At 33.7% G+C, this 15659-nt stretch overlaps 4 protein-coding genes across 4 annotated transcripts; 2 read left to right on the plus strand and 2 right to left on the minus strand.

The window, feature by feature from the left end:
* Nucleotides 1-120: 120 nt before the first annotated feature.
* LOC140842263 (elongation factor Tu, mitochondrial-like) lies at nt 121-5007 on the minus strand. Its single transcript, XM_073210014.1, has 12 exons — nt 4702-5007; nt 4406-4481; nt 4157-4249; nt 3968-4042; nt 3521-3625; nt 3333-3423; nt 3038-3243; nt 2475-2558; nt 1753-1815; nt 1615-1677; nt 1103-1343; nt 121-458 (listed from the first exon to the last, which is right to left on the minus strand). The coding sequence occupies exons 1-12, from the start codon at nt 4881-4883 to the stop codon at nt 388-390; spliced, it is 1350 nt and encodes a 449-aa protein (XP_073066115.1). The 5' UTR covers nt 4884-5007; the 3' UTR covers nt 121-387.
* Nucleotides 5008-6644: 1637 nt separating this feature from the next.
* LOC140842264 (uncharacterized) lies at nt 6645-8250 on the minus strand. The gene has a single exon (XM_073210015.1). The coding sequence runs from the start codon at nt 8201-8203 to the stop codon at nt 6842-6844; it is 1362 nt and encodes a 453-aa protein (XP_073066116.1). The 5' UTR covers nt 8204-8250; the 3' UTR covers nt 6645-6841.
* Nucleotides 8251-10323: 2073 nt separating this feature from the next.
* Nucleotides 10324-11166, plus strand: LOC140803645 (uncharacterized). Its single transcript, XM_073159547.1, has 3 exons — nt 10324-10633; nt 10747-10793; nt 10963-11166. Exons 1-3 carry the CDS (start codon nt 10324-10326, stop codon nt 11164-11166), a joined length of 561 nt encoding a protein of 186 aa, XP_073015648.1.
* Nucleotides 11167-11382: 216 nt separating this feature from the next.
* On the plus strand, nt 11383-14526 carry LOC140803646 (uncharacterized). Its single transcript, XM_073159548.1, has 3 exons — nt 11383-12688; nt 13912-14006; nt 14173-14526. The coding sequence occupies exons 1-3, from the start codon at nt 11383-11385 to the stop codon at nt 14524-14526; spliced, it is 1755 nt and encodes a 584-aa protein (XP_073015649.1).
* The last annotated feature ends 1133 nt before the right edge of the window (nt 14527-15659 follow it).

The raw sequence follows: 15659 nt of genomic DNA on the forward strand, positions 1-15659 counted from the left end.
TTCATTCGGACAATAAAAAAACATAAAACCCCATGAAATTTTCCTACTTTTTGAGGAATTAGAGACTAAAAAACACAGGATTTTCTAGTACTGACAATTACGTGTGGTAGGGAAGAGCACTTAATGCGAGAACGCAGCCTCAAAACAAAATTAATTATTGATGATACATGACGAAAACTATATAAAAATAATAAGAATATTGTGGAGTAATGAGTCACTGCAATATCGCTTGTGTGCTCTTCCTAAATATTCTCAAATGCACCTTACAAATAAGGGCATCAAACCATTTTGCAGCGAAGCCGAAGGATATTCGCAATCAAAGGCAGAACAAAGGGCGAACTATGGGTGAAAGGAGGCAAGCTAGGCAAGACTATGTTGGTTTCAAGCTCAGCTCATAACTTTTGAAACAACTCCAGCACCAACTGTTCGGCCACCCTCTCTCAGGGCAAATCTTTGGCCTGTCCATGTTGGAAAAAAATGGTTAAGTTTTGGTTAGCAAATTGACTGTGTAAAGAACTAAATAAACAGAAGTACAATGCCTATCACCACTCGAATCTCTCTAGTTTTCCCACCATAATCAAGGAGAGATTCAAAATCACGAAGTATTTAGTGATCCCATTATATATACTTCATGTACAATAGAAAAGCAAGTATCAAAATTCTTAAAACAACTCGATGGTCGTTCAAAACCAAGGAAGGTACATAAAATCAAAATCAGCTGAAAGTAAACATCTGTTCTCAGATAACATAAATTAAAACCCGAATTAAACTAGAGTTGGCATCTTCTTTATTTAGATTCAGATTGTCCGCAATATTACCAAAAAAATAGCAGCAATTGAAGGCATCAAGGATAATAACATCTATAGTTTCTCCCTTTCTCTGGTTGAATTGAATAAAAGACTACCAAAATAAATATCACTTGCAACAAGCAATGCCTCGATACAAGTGCAAGAAATGGCTCAAATAAAAAAGGAAAAGCAATGCATAATTAAAGATCGGTAAAACCAACCGGAAAGTGACAAAACACAATAAGTTAAAGCTTAGTTGGATCAGATAATGGCAACCCAGTAAAACCTCTAATTGAAACATAGCCTCCATGTACCTGCTTCAAGAGGAACTGGGTAGATAAGCTCGAAAACAGCAGTTACATTGTCCCCGGGCATAACCATCTTCACATTTTCTGGCAACTCGACTTTACCAGTGACATCAGCTGTCCTCATGTAGAATTGAGGTCTATAATTCGAAAAGAAAGCGGTATGACGACCCCCTTCCTCTTTTGTGAGGACATATATTTCTGCCTCAAATTTTGTGTAGGTTTTAAGAGTATTGGGTTTTGCAATCACCTGCATGAAACGAACAAAAGAAAAAGATAAATGATATCCCCAACAGATCCTGCAGATGCATTTAAAGCATTCATTTGAAATAATATTCTGTAAACAGAAACTGTAAACCAGGCCGGTAAGGCATCCAGATAACAGATAATAGCATAACCAGGCAATAGGAAAAAAAACTTTATTGATTCCCGAAAAATGAGTTATCACAGACAAACAAAGGTAACAAGAGTGAGTGGAATAAATAAATAACAGAAATAAACATCCCAAAGAGTGCGCTAACCATTCCTCGTTGGATATCATCACGTTTCAAGCCACGCAATAGCAGACCCACATTGTCACCGGCCTAGAACAAAAAGAAATGATTGTAACAAGTGCAGCATAAATAATCATTTTCACGAGCATAAATTAATCTCTTTACCTGACCAAAATCCAGTGTCTTCTTGAACATCTCTACACCAGTTACCGTAGTTTTTAGTTTGTTCTGTAGCAGAAAGAGACGTTGCATTGGTGTACCAGAACAAAAACAAAGCGGTAGAATATGTTGGAGCTAGCTCACAACATAAGCAGGTAAACCAATAGAAGGGTTGTTCCACAGGATAATTTGATTGCCAGAGAGCAATCTAATCCTTCATGAAAACAAATCCAACTTGTTTGTATGTGCTCCCAAGTTTGATAAAACAACATTACGACTATATAGAAGTCGATCTTCTAAGTAATTGCCCCATAGATCCTATATCTATCTATATGAAGAAGAAATCATGCAACGACTATATAGACGTCAATTTGATCACAAAGAAATAACAATAAACTTCCAGGGGAAAACTACAAGTCTGGTTGCACAGCTTCAACTATTTAAATGTTAATAAATCTGGCAATGAACTTGCTTCCAGTTTTAAATAGATTGGCAAGAGTTATGAACAGATGACGCGGAACTTTTACAAATTCAAACTTATATGATTCCATCATCTGAAACTTGATACAACAAATTCATGAATTCCACCAGCCTCTTCCTAAGATTAATGTCCAGGATTAAGACTCCCTACTCCTTCAACATCAACTTTAAATCAATAGCACATAAAAAGCTATCAAGCATTCTGCTTGAAAACCAAGTTTCCAAATAAATTAACAAAGATAACTCACCAACGAGAGCCCCAAAATTTCTACTTCTTCCCCTGGTTTGATTATTCCCTGTTCAACACGGCCCGTCGCAACAGTTCCACGCCCCTTAAATCACCAAGATAAATATATCGATACCAATAATTCTCAAAGTATAAAATTACTTCATCAAGAAAACAAAAAGAAGGGACATTGGACTTCAAAAAAAATTGATGTCCAATCATCCTTGACCTCTGTAATATCAATTAGCATCACCAAAAAATATAAATAAGTACATAAAAGGAAAGATAAATTAACCACATTTCAATTTTTAATTTTATTTCATTGATAGCTACCACATTCAGAAACTTAAATTTATAAAGACACAGCCAATATTATATTGGTTTCTCCATCACGTGCACATATATATCTTCTTTTTTTAAAGCTTGCTACATACAACTGCTTTTCATAAACGTTTGACCATGACATTGAAATGGTCTGATTCCTTGGCTATAATGAATAAGCATCCCTTTATAATTTTATGATGTTAAAGTTCAACATATATTATTATTCTATCTAAAATTAATTGATGTAAAATTATATGTTACCTGAATAGTAAAAACATCTTCCACGGGCATCAGGAAAGGCTTATCAAGTACACGTATTGGATCTGGAATATATGAATCTACAGCATCCATTAACTTTAATATAGCCTTTTTCCCTATTTCCTCATTCGTCCCCTCTAAAGCAGACAGAGCCGATCCTCGGACAATTGGAATGTCATCCCCAGGAAACTTATAGAAGCTTAGCAGCTCTGTAAAAACGAGGTAATGTTGAATAGTTAGAATAAAATAGAAAGGCCAACAGGCAAGAACAATGCCAGGATCAAACTTTTAAGATTACCACGTAATTCCATTTCCACAAGTTCCAGCAATTCTGGGTCATCCACAGCATCAACTTTATTAAGGAAGCACACAAGTGATGGCACACCAACCTATAGTAGTCAGCGTAAATGATGAAAATGCAAAGCCAAAAGATTAACAAAACCATGAATCATAATTCTACATATCAATTCATGTCCAGATATAAACCTGGCGGGCGAGCAGAATGTGTTCCTTAGTTTGTGGCATCGGACCATCGGGGGCAGACACAACAAGGATACCCCCATCCATTTGAGCAGCACCAGTAATCATGTTCTGCATTATCATCAAAAAGAGTTGCATTACCTTCCAATAGTGGCAAAAGATTAAATTAACGGAGCCAAAATTGACAGTTTACCGGAGGAGGTCTTCAAGATTCAATTTAATACTTTCAATTATAATTCTCCTATAGTATACATTTCCTCAATTTAACTGAATTGAAATCTATCTGAGTTGTCTATCACTTCATTTTTTCTTCCAAACATAAATAAACCCGACCTCTATCTTCATCAAATTGCATCCATGACAAGAAATCCATCATGAAGTTATAGTACTAGAAAAGGGGTTAATAAGTAATTCAAGCTTAGAAGGTTCAAACATGAGTTAGCCGCACCCAACCTTCACATAATCAGCATGTCCAGGACAGTCAACATGAGCATAATGTCTCTTTGCTGTTTCGTACTCTACATGAGCCTGCAGCATCAACTCACTCATAAGCCTATATTTGACAAAAGCTCCAGGACAAGCATAAGTAGATAATGTTAAACGGAAGCGTTATATGAGATAAAATAAAGAAAATATCCTAACCGTGGCAATCGTGATCCCTCTCTTTTTCTCTTCAGGGGCTTTATCAATTTCATCAAAGGCAACAGCTTTAGCATGACCTTCTTCTGACAAGACCTTACAAAGAAAATAAAATGGGTTACAGACCTTGAAGTACAAAGAATATATACGATATAAGACCATTTATGATTATAGAACATGACCGAGACAAAGCAAAAATAAAGAAAGAAAAAGTGTACATCACAATACTGTGATTATTATTTTCAACCCTACCCTGGTGATCGCTGCGGTTAATGTAGTTTTTCCATGGTCAACATGCCCAATCGTTCCCACATTTACATGAGGCTTTCTGCAAACAAGTATTACATCAATTAAATTACCACCAAGTTATCAGACTCGTATCATTAAAAAAAATCCTTCAGGATGCTTTTTTCACGTTTGCCTTATTTCACGTTTGCTTAAACCTAGAGAAAATTATCAAAATAAATTAATAAAAAAGAAGAAGCCAAAGAGAAGCGATGAACTGTATCGATCATTTCCGTATTCCAAAACAATAAAACGCATCTTACGTGCGAGTAAAGGTAGCCATGGATCTCCACCATGGATTGCATACGGAGGTGGAATAGATATTGGATTCCGATGCAGAAAAAGGTGAAGAGACAGCGGATCCTCGGTAACACGAAGTGTAGATTCTCGGCATGAGTGTTATCGCCCGCTTCGAATTCGGGTTCCGGACAACCACCGACGCCATTTTCCGAGTTCAAAATAGGGAGAGTAACAGTGTTACAGGGAGTGAGAAAATGGAAAGGCGCGGACCAGTTTAGTTGTGGTTTGGGAAATTCAGGGTTTTAGGAAGAAAAATTCGCTAGGGCTTTTCCAGATGTCAGATCCTCGTACGACGCCGTTTGGTACCGGGTCCAGTAAGGAATCAGTTATTCGCGTCCACACGGTATGGGCCTTTCGCGGCCTAGTTAGTATGGCCTATATTGATCTAGAGCGGGCTTGAATCCAAGCTTAACATTCCTTGACGGAAAAAATCATAGGCCTGATTTGGATTGTTAATTGGAAGTCACAGATTATATTCATTTGTTTGTTATATTAAATTCATTTAATAATGAATATTAAATCTCTATTCGTAGATATTTAAAATATAAGTATAACTCAAGTAAATTTCAAATCAACTTTATATTAAATCAAGCAATTTCGATTATTATTAAGATGAATTTCAAATACATTCATTGATGAAATTTCAAATACGTTCAACATTAATATCATTTGAAATTCATTTTTTCAAATCTTATAATCAAATCAAATCAAGTCCTTGAGTTCAAATCAAATCTATCAACCGAAACATTACCTAAAATTTCTAGTATGAAAAATTATAAAGCACAAACATTACGAGTTTAAGCATATTAATTAAAATTTAACGATAAAATATATTTTCAATTACATGATGTTAATAATAGATAAAATAATATATAAACACGCTGGTTTGAGGAAATATATCTTAGGAAATATATCTTATAAAAACACAAGGGAGCCTGGAGCTTTGTCAGCTGAGAATAATTTCCAATGCCAATATTCAAGATCCTCTTATATTAACGGCAAAAACTTATGTGATACGGTCTCATATATCGTATTTTATTAAACGGATCTCTTATTTGAATCATCCATAAAAAAATATTTTTTATGCTAAGAGTATTACTTTTTAGAGTGAGTCTCATGTGAGACCGTCTCACGGATTAATCTGTGAGACGGATCAACCTTACCTATATTCACAATAAAAAGTAATATTCTTAGCATAAAAAATAATATTTTTTTCATGGATAACCCAAATAAGAGATATGTCTCACAAATACGACCCGTGAGATCATCTCACACAAGTTTTTGCCTACTTTTTATTGTGAATATCGGTAGAGTTGACTCGTCTAACAGATAAAGATTCGTGAGACCGTCTCACAAGAGACCTACTCTGTATTAATTGGCTTTACACTATTTCCTAAGGGTGGGTCTCATGTGAGACCTCACGGATTCTAATCTGTGAAACCGTCTCATGGATCCTAATTTGTGAGACGAGTCAACCTTACCGATATTCACGATAAAAAGTAATACTCTTAGCATAAAAAATAATAATTTTTCATGGATGACCCGAATAAGATATTCGTCACACAAATACGACTCGTGAAACGATCTCGTACAAGTTTTTGCCATTTAAGTTATAATCTTTAAGGAATTATCGATACTAGCAATATTCTTATAACGTTTTATAGTATTTCTGATATTCTATTACTGGGTTGTGATCAAATATGATAGTTTAATGTAAAATGTGTAACAACACTGTGTGATGTTTCTACTGCATGGTCACACCTTCAAAATATACTATATCAATATTCGATTCACAAAGACCTAGGCTTTGACTCATCCAACATAAACAACGATCCACAAAAAAAGGGCAACTTTATCACAGATTGACATAAATGATACCAAATGAAGAACTGATGACATTGAACTATGAACTCAAATTCGACTTTCAATAAATTTGCATTCTTGTTGACATTTACCAGGTAAGTAGGCTTTGAGGCATCATTAACGCCTTCAAACCCACATCCAACCATTGTATTCACCACATTTACGAGGCATCAAGCTACTATAAAGCTCATACACATTAATAGAATCGAAAGATTGACACTTCGTGTCATTCACATGCCATCAAGCTTTTGCTCGCTCATCATCATCTTCAATGTCCCAATTCAAATCCTCATCGTCTTCTGTAAGACTCAACTTCTTCCTCATATCCTCGGATTTTGGTCTCTCATCATGACTAGTAGCCAAAATTTTCTTCTCATCACCACTTCCTACATCCTCGATCTCATCCCACCCCAGATCTTCCTCCTCCTCCACCTTCAATTTATGACTCAACACCAAAGAAACATCATTTCTTTTACCACATTCACCTGTTTCGCACTTCTCCTCTGCAACCACTTTCTCATTGTTCTTTTTTTCAACAATTAGTTCATTCTTCACATCTCCATCTCTCTTCACTTCAACTTCATCAGACTTCAGTTCTTTTTCGCTCAAAGACGGCTCTTTGACACTTTCCTTACTTGACTCCACCACTTCGTCCTTACTGCCATCACCCACATTGACATCTTTCATTTCCTTGACATCTAGCAGAGGGCCATTTGAACCCTCAAGTTTTTCCAAAGACTTCAAACTCCCATTACTCGCTCCCTTATCATCTCCACCTTTCGCCTTCACAACACTCTCACTTCCACTCGCACCATCTTCATCATCCTCAACGTCCCAGGATAATTCTTCATCATCATCATCAACTGCAATAGCCCTTTTAACAAGATTAGCTCTCACCCTCTCCTGCTGCTTGAGCTTATCAACTCTATAAAAGTATCGGCACCAAAAGGTCTCTTGACCAACTTCCCTCGGCACAATCTTCCTATAAACACTCTCCAAGATTCCATCATCCCCAATCAAACCCCCAATTTCATCCGTCCTCTCGATCAACTGAAATTCCAACTTCCACCTCTTATACTCCTCCACATCCTCCGGCTCATCGCAGAAAGTGCTCAAATCTGTCTGAATCGCACTCAACTGTGCCTCAAACCGACTATACCTACCCGTATTCAAGCTCCTATTAGTTTCAGGCGTCTCCGATTCCCCATCCGACATAAAAAAATTTGTTTCCTTGGAAATAATTTCGGCCGTGGATTTCATCACCCCATCCAGCGCGCCTTGTGCGGCTGAAGCGCCAGCTTCCAAAGAAGCAGGGAGATCCACCACCGCCCTGCTCGCAGCGTCTCGGATGATTTCGGTCTCCTTCTTCAGACCCAAACCAAATTCCTTAAGATCTCTACGGTATGTTTCCATCACCGATTCAGATCGTGTTGATATTGTCTTGATCAAACCACCGAAACTCCATCCATCAGCAGAATCATCCTGTGTGACGCCGCTCTGGTGGCGGTCGTCATGCGGTGGTTTGACGGCAGGACCCGGGTCCACCGCATCGGATTTGGTAGGGTCCGGATCGTCAGATAAGATGGACTGGAAGAAATTCATTGTGGAAATCACTTTCGTATTTGGGAGGAAACTTTGCTTATAGAGTTATAGTCAATGCATTGATTTACACTACTGAGTGTGTGTGGGTGTTCAAAATTTTAAATTTAGATTTAAAATTAAAATTGAATTTGAAATTAGATTTGGAAATCCGTAAATTTAAAATTAATGTTATGTTTAGTTTGATAAAAAAAATTGAATTTGAAAATTTAAAATTTTACAAAAATATACGTAAATCAATATTTAAAACATATTATTTACATTATTAAAAAATAACAATTAATTTTATCATATATTTTTTTTATATCATTTCAGTGATATATTTTTATTATATAAATATAAATTATATAGATTTTTATATAATTAATTAACTACTATTAATAAACAAAAACTAAATTATTAAAATAAAATAATCAAATATAACTTTTAAATATTCAAATTTAAATTTTACGAAATAAATTATTTTAAAACTAAATATTCAACAATATCATAATTTTATAAAGAAAAAATAAATTATTAATTAATAAATAATTATTTAATAATTTAATATTCATGACAACTATAAAAATGAATCTTAAGAATCAAATATACAAAATAAAAAATAAATAAATTTGTTATTTAATCCAATCATGACATATAAAAATGATAGAAAGATAATAATTAAAAAAAATTGTTATGGATATTTATTTAGGTTTATTCAAATCCAAATCCTATTAAATCTGATTAGTTTTGAGAAAATTTGTTTATACATAATGAAATCCAGTTAAATCCGGTCAAATCCTTTAAAATCCAATTATATTTTTAAAATTCAACTAACTAAACAATTAAAACTAAGATTTACAAATCTAAATCTCCATAAATCCTCCAAATACTTGCTTTCAAACATAAGGATATGGTTTTTTATTATTAGAATTAATTTATTTCTTTCATGTTCTTAATTATATTTTTTAAAATTTTAAAATCGTTATAATTTTTTAAATTATTAGTAAAATATATAAAACTTTAATTTTTTTTAAAAAATGATAAAAAAAAATATGATAATTACTTTATAAACAGAAAAATAATCAGTGATATCAAGATTATTAACAAAGAATAAAATAAGAATAATATACTGATATTATGGATGATTGAGTTTTAAAATTAAAAGTAACAGTATCAACAAAAGTAACAGCAATAATGAAGTAATATTAATTGATAAAATTAAGGTTGAGTACATGTTCAATTATGGAGAAAGAACTTACTAAGCAGGGGTGGAGAACAATGTGGGCAAAGCTGGGCATAAGCCCAGCAGATTTTTTTTTATATTTTAGACCTAGATATACATGTTTAGCCCAATTCAAAAAAAAACAAAAAAGAATGGATTGAATTTTAAAATTCAATTAATGTTTAAGGCCCAATTTAAATGGATAATTAAATGTGTAGATTTGAAGCCCAATTCAAAGACTTATGAGTAGGTCTCATGTGAGATCGTCTCACGGATCCCAATCTGTGAGACGGGTCAACCCTACCCATATTTACAATAAAAAGTAATACTCTTAGCATAAAAAGTAATATTTTTTCATGGTTTATCCAAATAAAGATCCGTCTCACAAAATACGACCTGTGAGACCGTCTCACACAAGTTTTTACCTAGACTTATTAGGTGTAGATTGTAAATCATCATTGGGGAAAAAAAGCAGCCGTTCAAATTCAATTGAAGAAAACGCACGCAAGAGAAAGTTTCCGACAAAATTGAGGAAACAAAATTTCTTCTAGGTTTCAAGGTTTGTATTTAAAATTTATTTATATCAATGATATAGATTATGATTTGTAAATATTATGTTATTATGATTATTGTTGCTTCAACTTTTGCAGTAATTAGGAAACCTTGAAATTAGTATCTATTTTTAGTTGAAAATGTGTAAACATTGAAATTAGTATCTATTTTTTATTTGTTCAAAGAATAAAAATTTGTGAATTTTTTATATTAAAAATCTACACGATTTAAGTTGTTTTTTTATATTTGAATTATGCTGAAATTTTGAGATTAAACTTTTATGATTAAAAAATATAGAATTTGCAATTTAAATCGAATTATAACTTATAAATTTCATGTTGATTACAATTTACAGGTGAATATTGCGATGAAGAATAAAAAAATCTTTGATTTCTTCAAAAAGAAAAATGACGAATCAGCGTCAACAGGTGATTTAAATGAGCCAAATAATGCATCTCCTTTTATTTCAGAACCAGCATCAACAAAAAAACCAAGACTTGAAAATGAGACTCTTAATGAACCACTTCCGAACATCACTTTGCAATATGTTTCTGATCCTGGAATTCGCATCCCAATATTGCAGTATCCCATTGAACTACAAGATGAGGTTAGAAGAGAATATATTGATAAAGGGCCGATTCAGCCTATATATGATTATCCTTTTGCTGAATGTGAAGGTAAAAAACGTAGATTCCAATCTTCTTGGTTTCAGAAATATCCATGGCTTGAATTTTCTATTGAGAAGCAAAGTGCATTTTGTTTCCTTGTTATGTCTTTGACACTAATTCAGCACAATTTGACCCATTCACTGTCAAGGGATTTAAAAATTGGAAAAGAGTTAATTTTAAAAATTGTCCATTCAAGAGACACAAAGGAGATGGGAATTCAAGACATAGCTTTGCTATGAGAAAATGGGGAGACTTGAAAAATCTTAATCAACACATTGATAGAAGATTAGAAAAAACAATCTTCTGAGCAAATTGAACGAAATCGTTTGCTCTTAAAGGTGTCTATAGAAAGTGTGAAGCTTCTTGCAATGCAAGGTTGTGCTTTTAGGGGTCATGATGAATCAGTTGACTCTAAAAATCGTGGACATTATATAGAATTGATCAATTTGTTGGGAAGAATGAATCCAGAAATTGGTAGTATTCTAGAAAAAGCAGCTAAAATGCAAAGTACACATCAGCGGAAATTCAAAGAGAGATTTTGAAAATTATTGCTGGTATTGTGAGAGATAAAATTCGTGAAGAAATTGGAGAAGCCAAATTTTGTATCTTAGTTGATGAAGCAATTGATGAGTCAAATAAAGAACAAATGGCTATCATTTTAAGATATGTTGATCGGGATGGGTTCATTAGAGAACGATTTTTTGAAGTTGTCCACGTTGAAAATACAAGTGCATTAACTTTGAAAAAAGAGATCAGCAATGTATTCAACCAAGTACAATTTGTTGATTGAAAATCTAAGGGGGCAAGGCTATGATGACGCAAGTAACATGCGTGGGGAATGGAATGGACTCCAAGCATTATTTCTTAAAGATTCTTCACATGCTTATTATATTCATTGTTTTGCTCATAGACTACAACTTGCTTTAGTTGCAGTTTCTAAAGAGGTGCATGATGTGTGGCGTTTCTTTTCAACATTAACTTCAGCTATTAATTTTGTTGATTCATCTGCTAAACGTCATTTTCAATTGAAATCTATCCGAAAAGATGAAATTAATGATTTGATAGAATCGGGAGAAATTGACACTGGTACTGGAGCTAATCAAGATTGTTCTTTGATACGAGCTGGAGCTACTCGTTGGAGTTCACATTTCAACTCTGTTAGGAGATTCATTGGTTTGTTTGGTTCAGTGAGTATACTTCTTCAAGATCTTGTTGACAAAGGTCTCAATAGTAACATTCGAGGAGAGGCCAAAGGTTTGTATTTGGATATAAAATCATTTGACTTTGTATTTGTGTTGTTTTTGATGCATGAAGTTTTGGGAATATCAGAAAAGTTGTGTCAGACATTACAGAAAAATGACATAGATATTTTGAATGCTGTGAATTTGGTTTCTACAGCTAGAATAAATCTTCAGCAGATCCGAGATGGTAGATGGGAAGAATTTCTTTGGAGTGTGATTAAGTTTTGTGAAAGTAATGATATTGAGGTACCAGACTTTGATGACTGCTGCACACGAGGTACAAAACGTTCTTGTCAGCTGAAAAATAATATAACAGTCCATGATCACTATCATTTTGAAATATTCAACGCAGTAATATATTTTCAGTTGATGGAATTGAACGAGAGATTTCCAGAGAGCACAATGGAACTTCTTACTCTTAGTAATGCTTTGAGTCCCGTTGATGGATTCAGATCATTTTCTCCATGTGACATTTGTTCTCTTGTTGATAAGTTTTACTACCATGATTTCAGTCAAGAAGAAAGAGAAGATTTGATGAGGGAATTAGATCATTATAAGTTTGATGTACCGCATCATGTACAGTTTCAGAATCTTGATTCTTTGCATCATTTGTGCCAAACATTGGCCAGAACAACGAAGTCGGTTATCTATGCTTTAATTGATAGGTTGGTTCGATTGGTTTTGACTCTTCCAGTTTCTACAGCAACTACAGAACGAGCTTTTTCAGGGATGAAACTCATTAAGACGCCATTTCGTAATAAAATGGAAAATGACCTTTTGGCCAATACCATGGTTGTTTATATAGAGAGGGATATTGCTCTGAGTATTTATACAGAAATTTATCATAAACAAGTTTGATGTATTGAAAAATCGCAAAATTCGGCTTAAAAAAGAATTCGGTATGTTCCTTTAACTTCTTTTTTATTTTTATTATATGAAGTTCAAATTAATATTTAAAAATATTCTGTCCATCGGAAAAAATATTCCTGGCTACGCCACTGTTACTAAGTAAATACCATAACTCCATTATTCCATCAGATTCTACTTTTTTTTTTTAATTGACAGACTGGCAAGCTTTATAATGGATGGGATGCATGTAGAAAACACCATGTTCTTTGTGTTGTATATTAATATATTTACACATAATAATATAAGAAGTAAATGAAAATAATAAATAAGGAATAAAAAATTTTAATAATGAAACTTTCTCAATCTTTCCACAGCAAGACAGGAGTAGAACTGAGTGCTTCAGGTGGATAAGCTTCGACGCTCTCAACCTAGTTCTTATGGCGGTTCTTTCTTCTAATGACCGGCATATCTATGATTCTTTTCTCTCAAAATATTTCTTTGTGCGTCAGTAAAAAAGAACATGTTTTTGGGGGGAGATATACTATTTCACCAATCGAGTCACAAGTATCTAACATATTCATACTTAACGATTTTCCACAAAGTGGTGACGAAACGTATAATTTGTACAATCTTTCTTTCCTCCCGGCTATTCACGCAAGAAGATTGTCGTAGGTTTAAATTTAAAATTGGGTTGAAGAGATGCATTCTTTCGAGAGGGTGCATCTTCTTCATTTGGAGGTGTTTTTTGACTGTTTGTGAATCATTGACAACCTTTCATAACTATATGTTAAATTGCATCTTCATTGCAAAATATAAGTAGCGTTCTTCACACATTAGTTTGAATCTTTGACATTCTATTTTGATAAAAACTTATAATTTCTTACTTTGAAAATTCGAGGGAGTGCAAACATCGAAATATGGTGATTATATGTTTTGTATCTTAGAAGGTTAATTCTTTGTGAATCATTTGCACCTTTTGTGGGAGGAATTAATACATTTAAAGATAGCATCAAATTTTTGATGTGTCTAACCTATATATAAATTTCATTGCCCACTTGATTTTCCATAAATTTTTATACAACACTTTGACACGCAAATACGAACAAAATAGGAAGTAATACACAGCCTATTGCATCTCTCGAAGGCTTATCAATTTTGTCATTAGTCTGTTGAATCGTTCAACTACTCCGTGTCCAGGGGAAGTTCATGAAGAGTTACCATCAACAAAGAACGGGAAAAGTTCTAAAATGTCACCAAACAAGCCTAATGGTTACTCGGATTCTGAGATGGAGGTCGAGTTCATACATACAACGAGCTCAAAACAGTGGAAACAGATTGATGAACTTGGGGAATTGATTAATTCTCCGGAGAAAGATGGCTTAATTTGAGTCCTGGACAATCCATACAACATAGGGGCTTTGAGAAAAAAAGGATTGGCAATGAACCATTTGGCTGCAGATATTGATTGATATATCATTCCACTCAAACAGAAATGGGAAAAAAACACGAGGAAATGGGCTCCCAGAATTTGAGCCTCCTATGATGGATGATGGAAGCAATGCTCCGGTAAGAAGTGAAATCGTTATTGAAGAAATTATTGAAGAGGATGAGAGAAATAAGAAAAAAAAGCTAATATTTCAGCTTATGAAGCAACAAAATCACATGATCAGCATGATGAGCCAGGGCCATGAAGGCGCTTTAGGCCATTTTTTAAGTTTTGCATCCAATATAAGTAAGAAGTCTGATGCATATATTAGTAGCAGGAAGAAAGCCGTTCATAGAACTTACAACCTTGATCTCGAAAAACCTTGAGTTCCTATTACGTCATGAACTATGACATGAAAAGCTGAGTGCCAACTATTTCCGCATCCTATTTGGTAAAAATCACTAGGGCCTAGCTCTGTGTTTCAAGATGTCAGTATTCGATACTATATATGTTTGTGCCATTTTGTTGAATTCATACGTGTAACCCTTTGACAAGGAATCTGCTGTATTAACCTCAATATTTCAGTGCATGCTTGATATATTTCTGAATCAGTGTAAGAGTTATTTTTTACAGTGAACCCAAGACATCTACAGTTCATTGCAGGAAAACATGTTCCATTAATAATAGTAAAAAAATTGTCATTGGTTTGCACAGTGAGAAGCTTCTACAAAACATAAAATAATAGGAAAATCGAGAGAGTAAGTAAATAACGGCTCTTTTATGTGAAAGAGCTTTGGACCTTCGTTCTCAGTAACTTGATCTGGTTTAATATATTACTATTATTTTTATTCAAAAAAACGACAACATGGTTTTTGTAAAAAAATCGATTACCAAATTATTAAATAACTACATTTTAATTTTTAATTATACTTTACATATCATTTAATGATAATCTTAATTTATGAATCTAATAAATTTATAATTCTTTTTTTTGGCTTGGGGTGGAGGATTGTGAGTGTAGGCATAAAACCCACGACCTTTCCCATATTTGGCAGAGCTGATGCCACTTGACCTAGAGGTCAGTTGTGTAATTAATTTATATTTCAACCTTACTTTTAAATCTAAAGCAGTGAAGCTTATTAGAAACAAAAAAATATATTTTATTTTATTTATTTATCTTACAAGTGTTGATACGATAGATATTGATAAAATAGTTCATATAAAACTTTTTGTAATCTAGACACCCTATTTGAATACAATAATTTTCATTATTTTGTAGAGTAATCGGAATGTGACGTTTGATCTATTGTACTATCATCAATTATAATTTTTGATAAAACGATAAATACTCGATCCTACGTGTAATAACACAAGTCGCCTCATTTGCTTATATTATATTATGCTTAACCAATAGACGTGGAGATTGTAACGTGAACTTTCGAATAAATGTCACAATAAATGCTCCAGATGCTCTAGATTCTGGGTGATAACTATCAATATCCTCTATCTATGATTAATA

The sequence above is a fragment of the Primulina eburnea genome, chromosome 10, assembly GCF_022965805.1.
Source record: "Primulina eburnea isolate SZY01 chromosome 10, ASM2296580v1, whole genome shotgun sequence".
Lineage (NCBI taxonomy): Eukaryota > Viridiplantae > Streptophyta > Magnoliopsida > Lamiales > Gesneriaceae > Primulina > Primulina eburnea.

Coding starts and splice junctions, on each gene's coding strand:
- LOC140842263 (XM_073210014.1), bottom strand. CDS start 4,883: ATGGCGTCGGTGGTTGTCCGGAACCCGAATTCGAAGCGGGCGATAACA. Junction 1,344..1,614: donor ATGATATCCAACGAGGAATG/GTTAGCGCACTC, acceptor CGTTTCATGCAG/GTGATTGCAAAACCCAATAC. Junction 459..1,102: donor CCCAGTTCCTCTTGAAGCAG/GTACATGGAGGC, acceptor CAACATGGACAG/GCCAAAGATTTGCCCTGAGA.
- LOC140842264 (XM_073210015.1), bottom strand. CDS start 8,203: ATGAATTTCTTCCAGTCCATCTTATCTGACGATCCGGACCCTACCAAA.
- LOC140803645 (XM_073159547.1), top strand. CDS start 10,324: ATGAAGAATAAAAAAATCTTTGATTTCTTCAAAAAGAAAAATGACGAA. Junction 10,634..10,746: donor TCCTTTTGCTGAATGTGAAG/GTAAAAAACGTA, acceptor ACACTAATTCAG/CACAATTTGACCCATTCACT. Junction 10,794..10,962: donor GATTTAAAAATTGGAAAAGA/GTTAATTTTAAA, acceptor TTGCTCTTAAAG/GTGTCTATAGAAAGTGTGAA.
- LOC140803646 (XM_073159548.1), top strand. CDS start 11,383: ATGTATTCAACCAAGTACAATTTGTTGATTGAAAATCTAAGGGGGCAA. Junction 12,689..13,911: donor AGAGAGGGATATTGCTCTGA/GTATTTATACAG, acceptor CTCCGTGTCCAG/GGGAAGTTCATGAAGAGTTA. Junction 14,007..14,172: donor ACTCGGATTCTGAGATGGAG/GTCGAGTTCATA, acceptor ATTTGGCTGCAG/ATATTGATTGATATATCATT.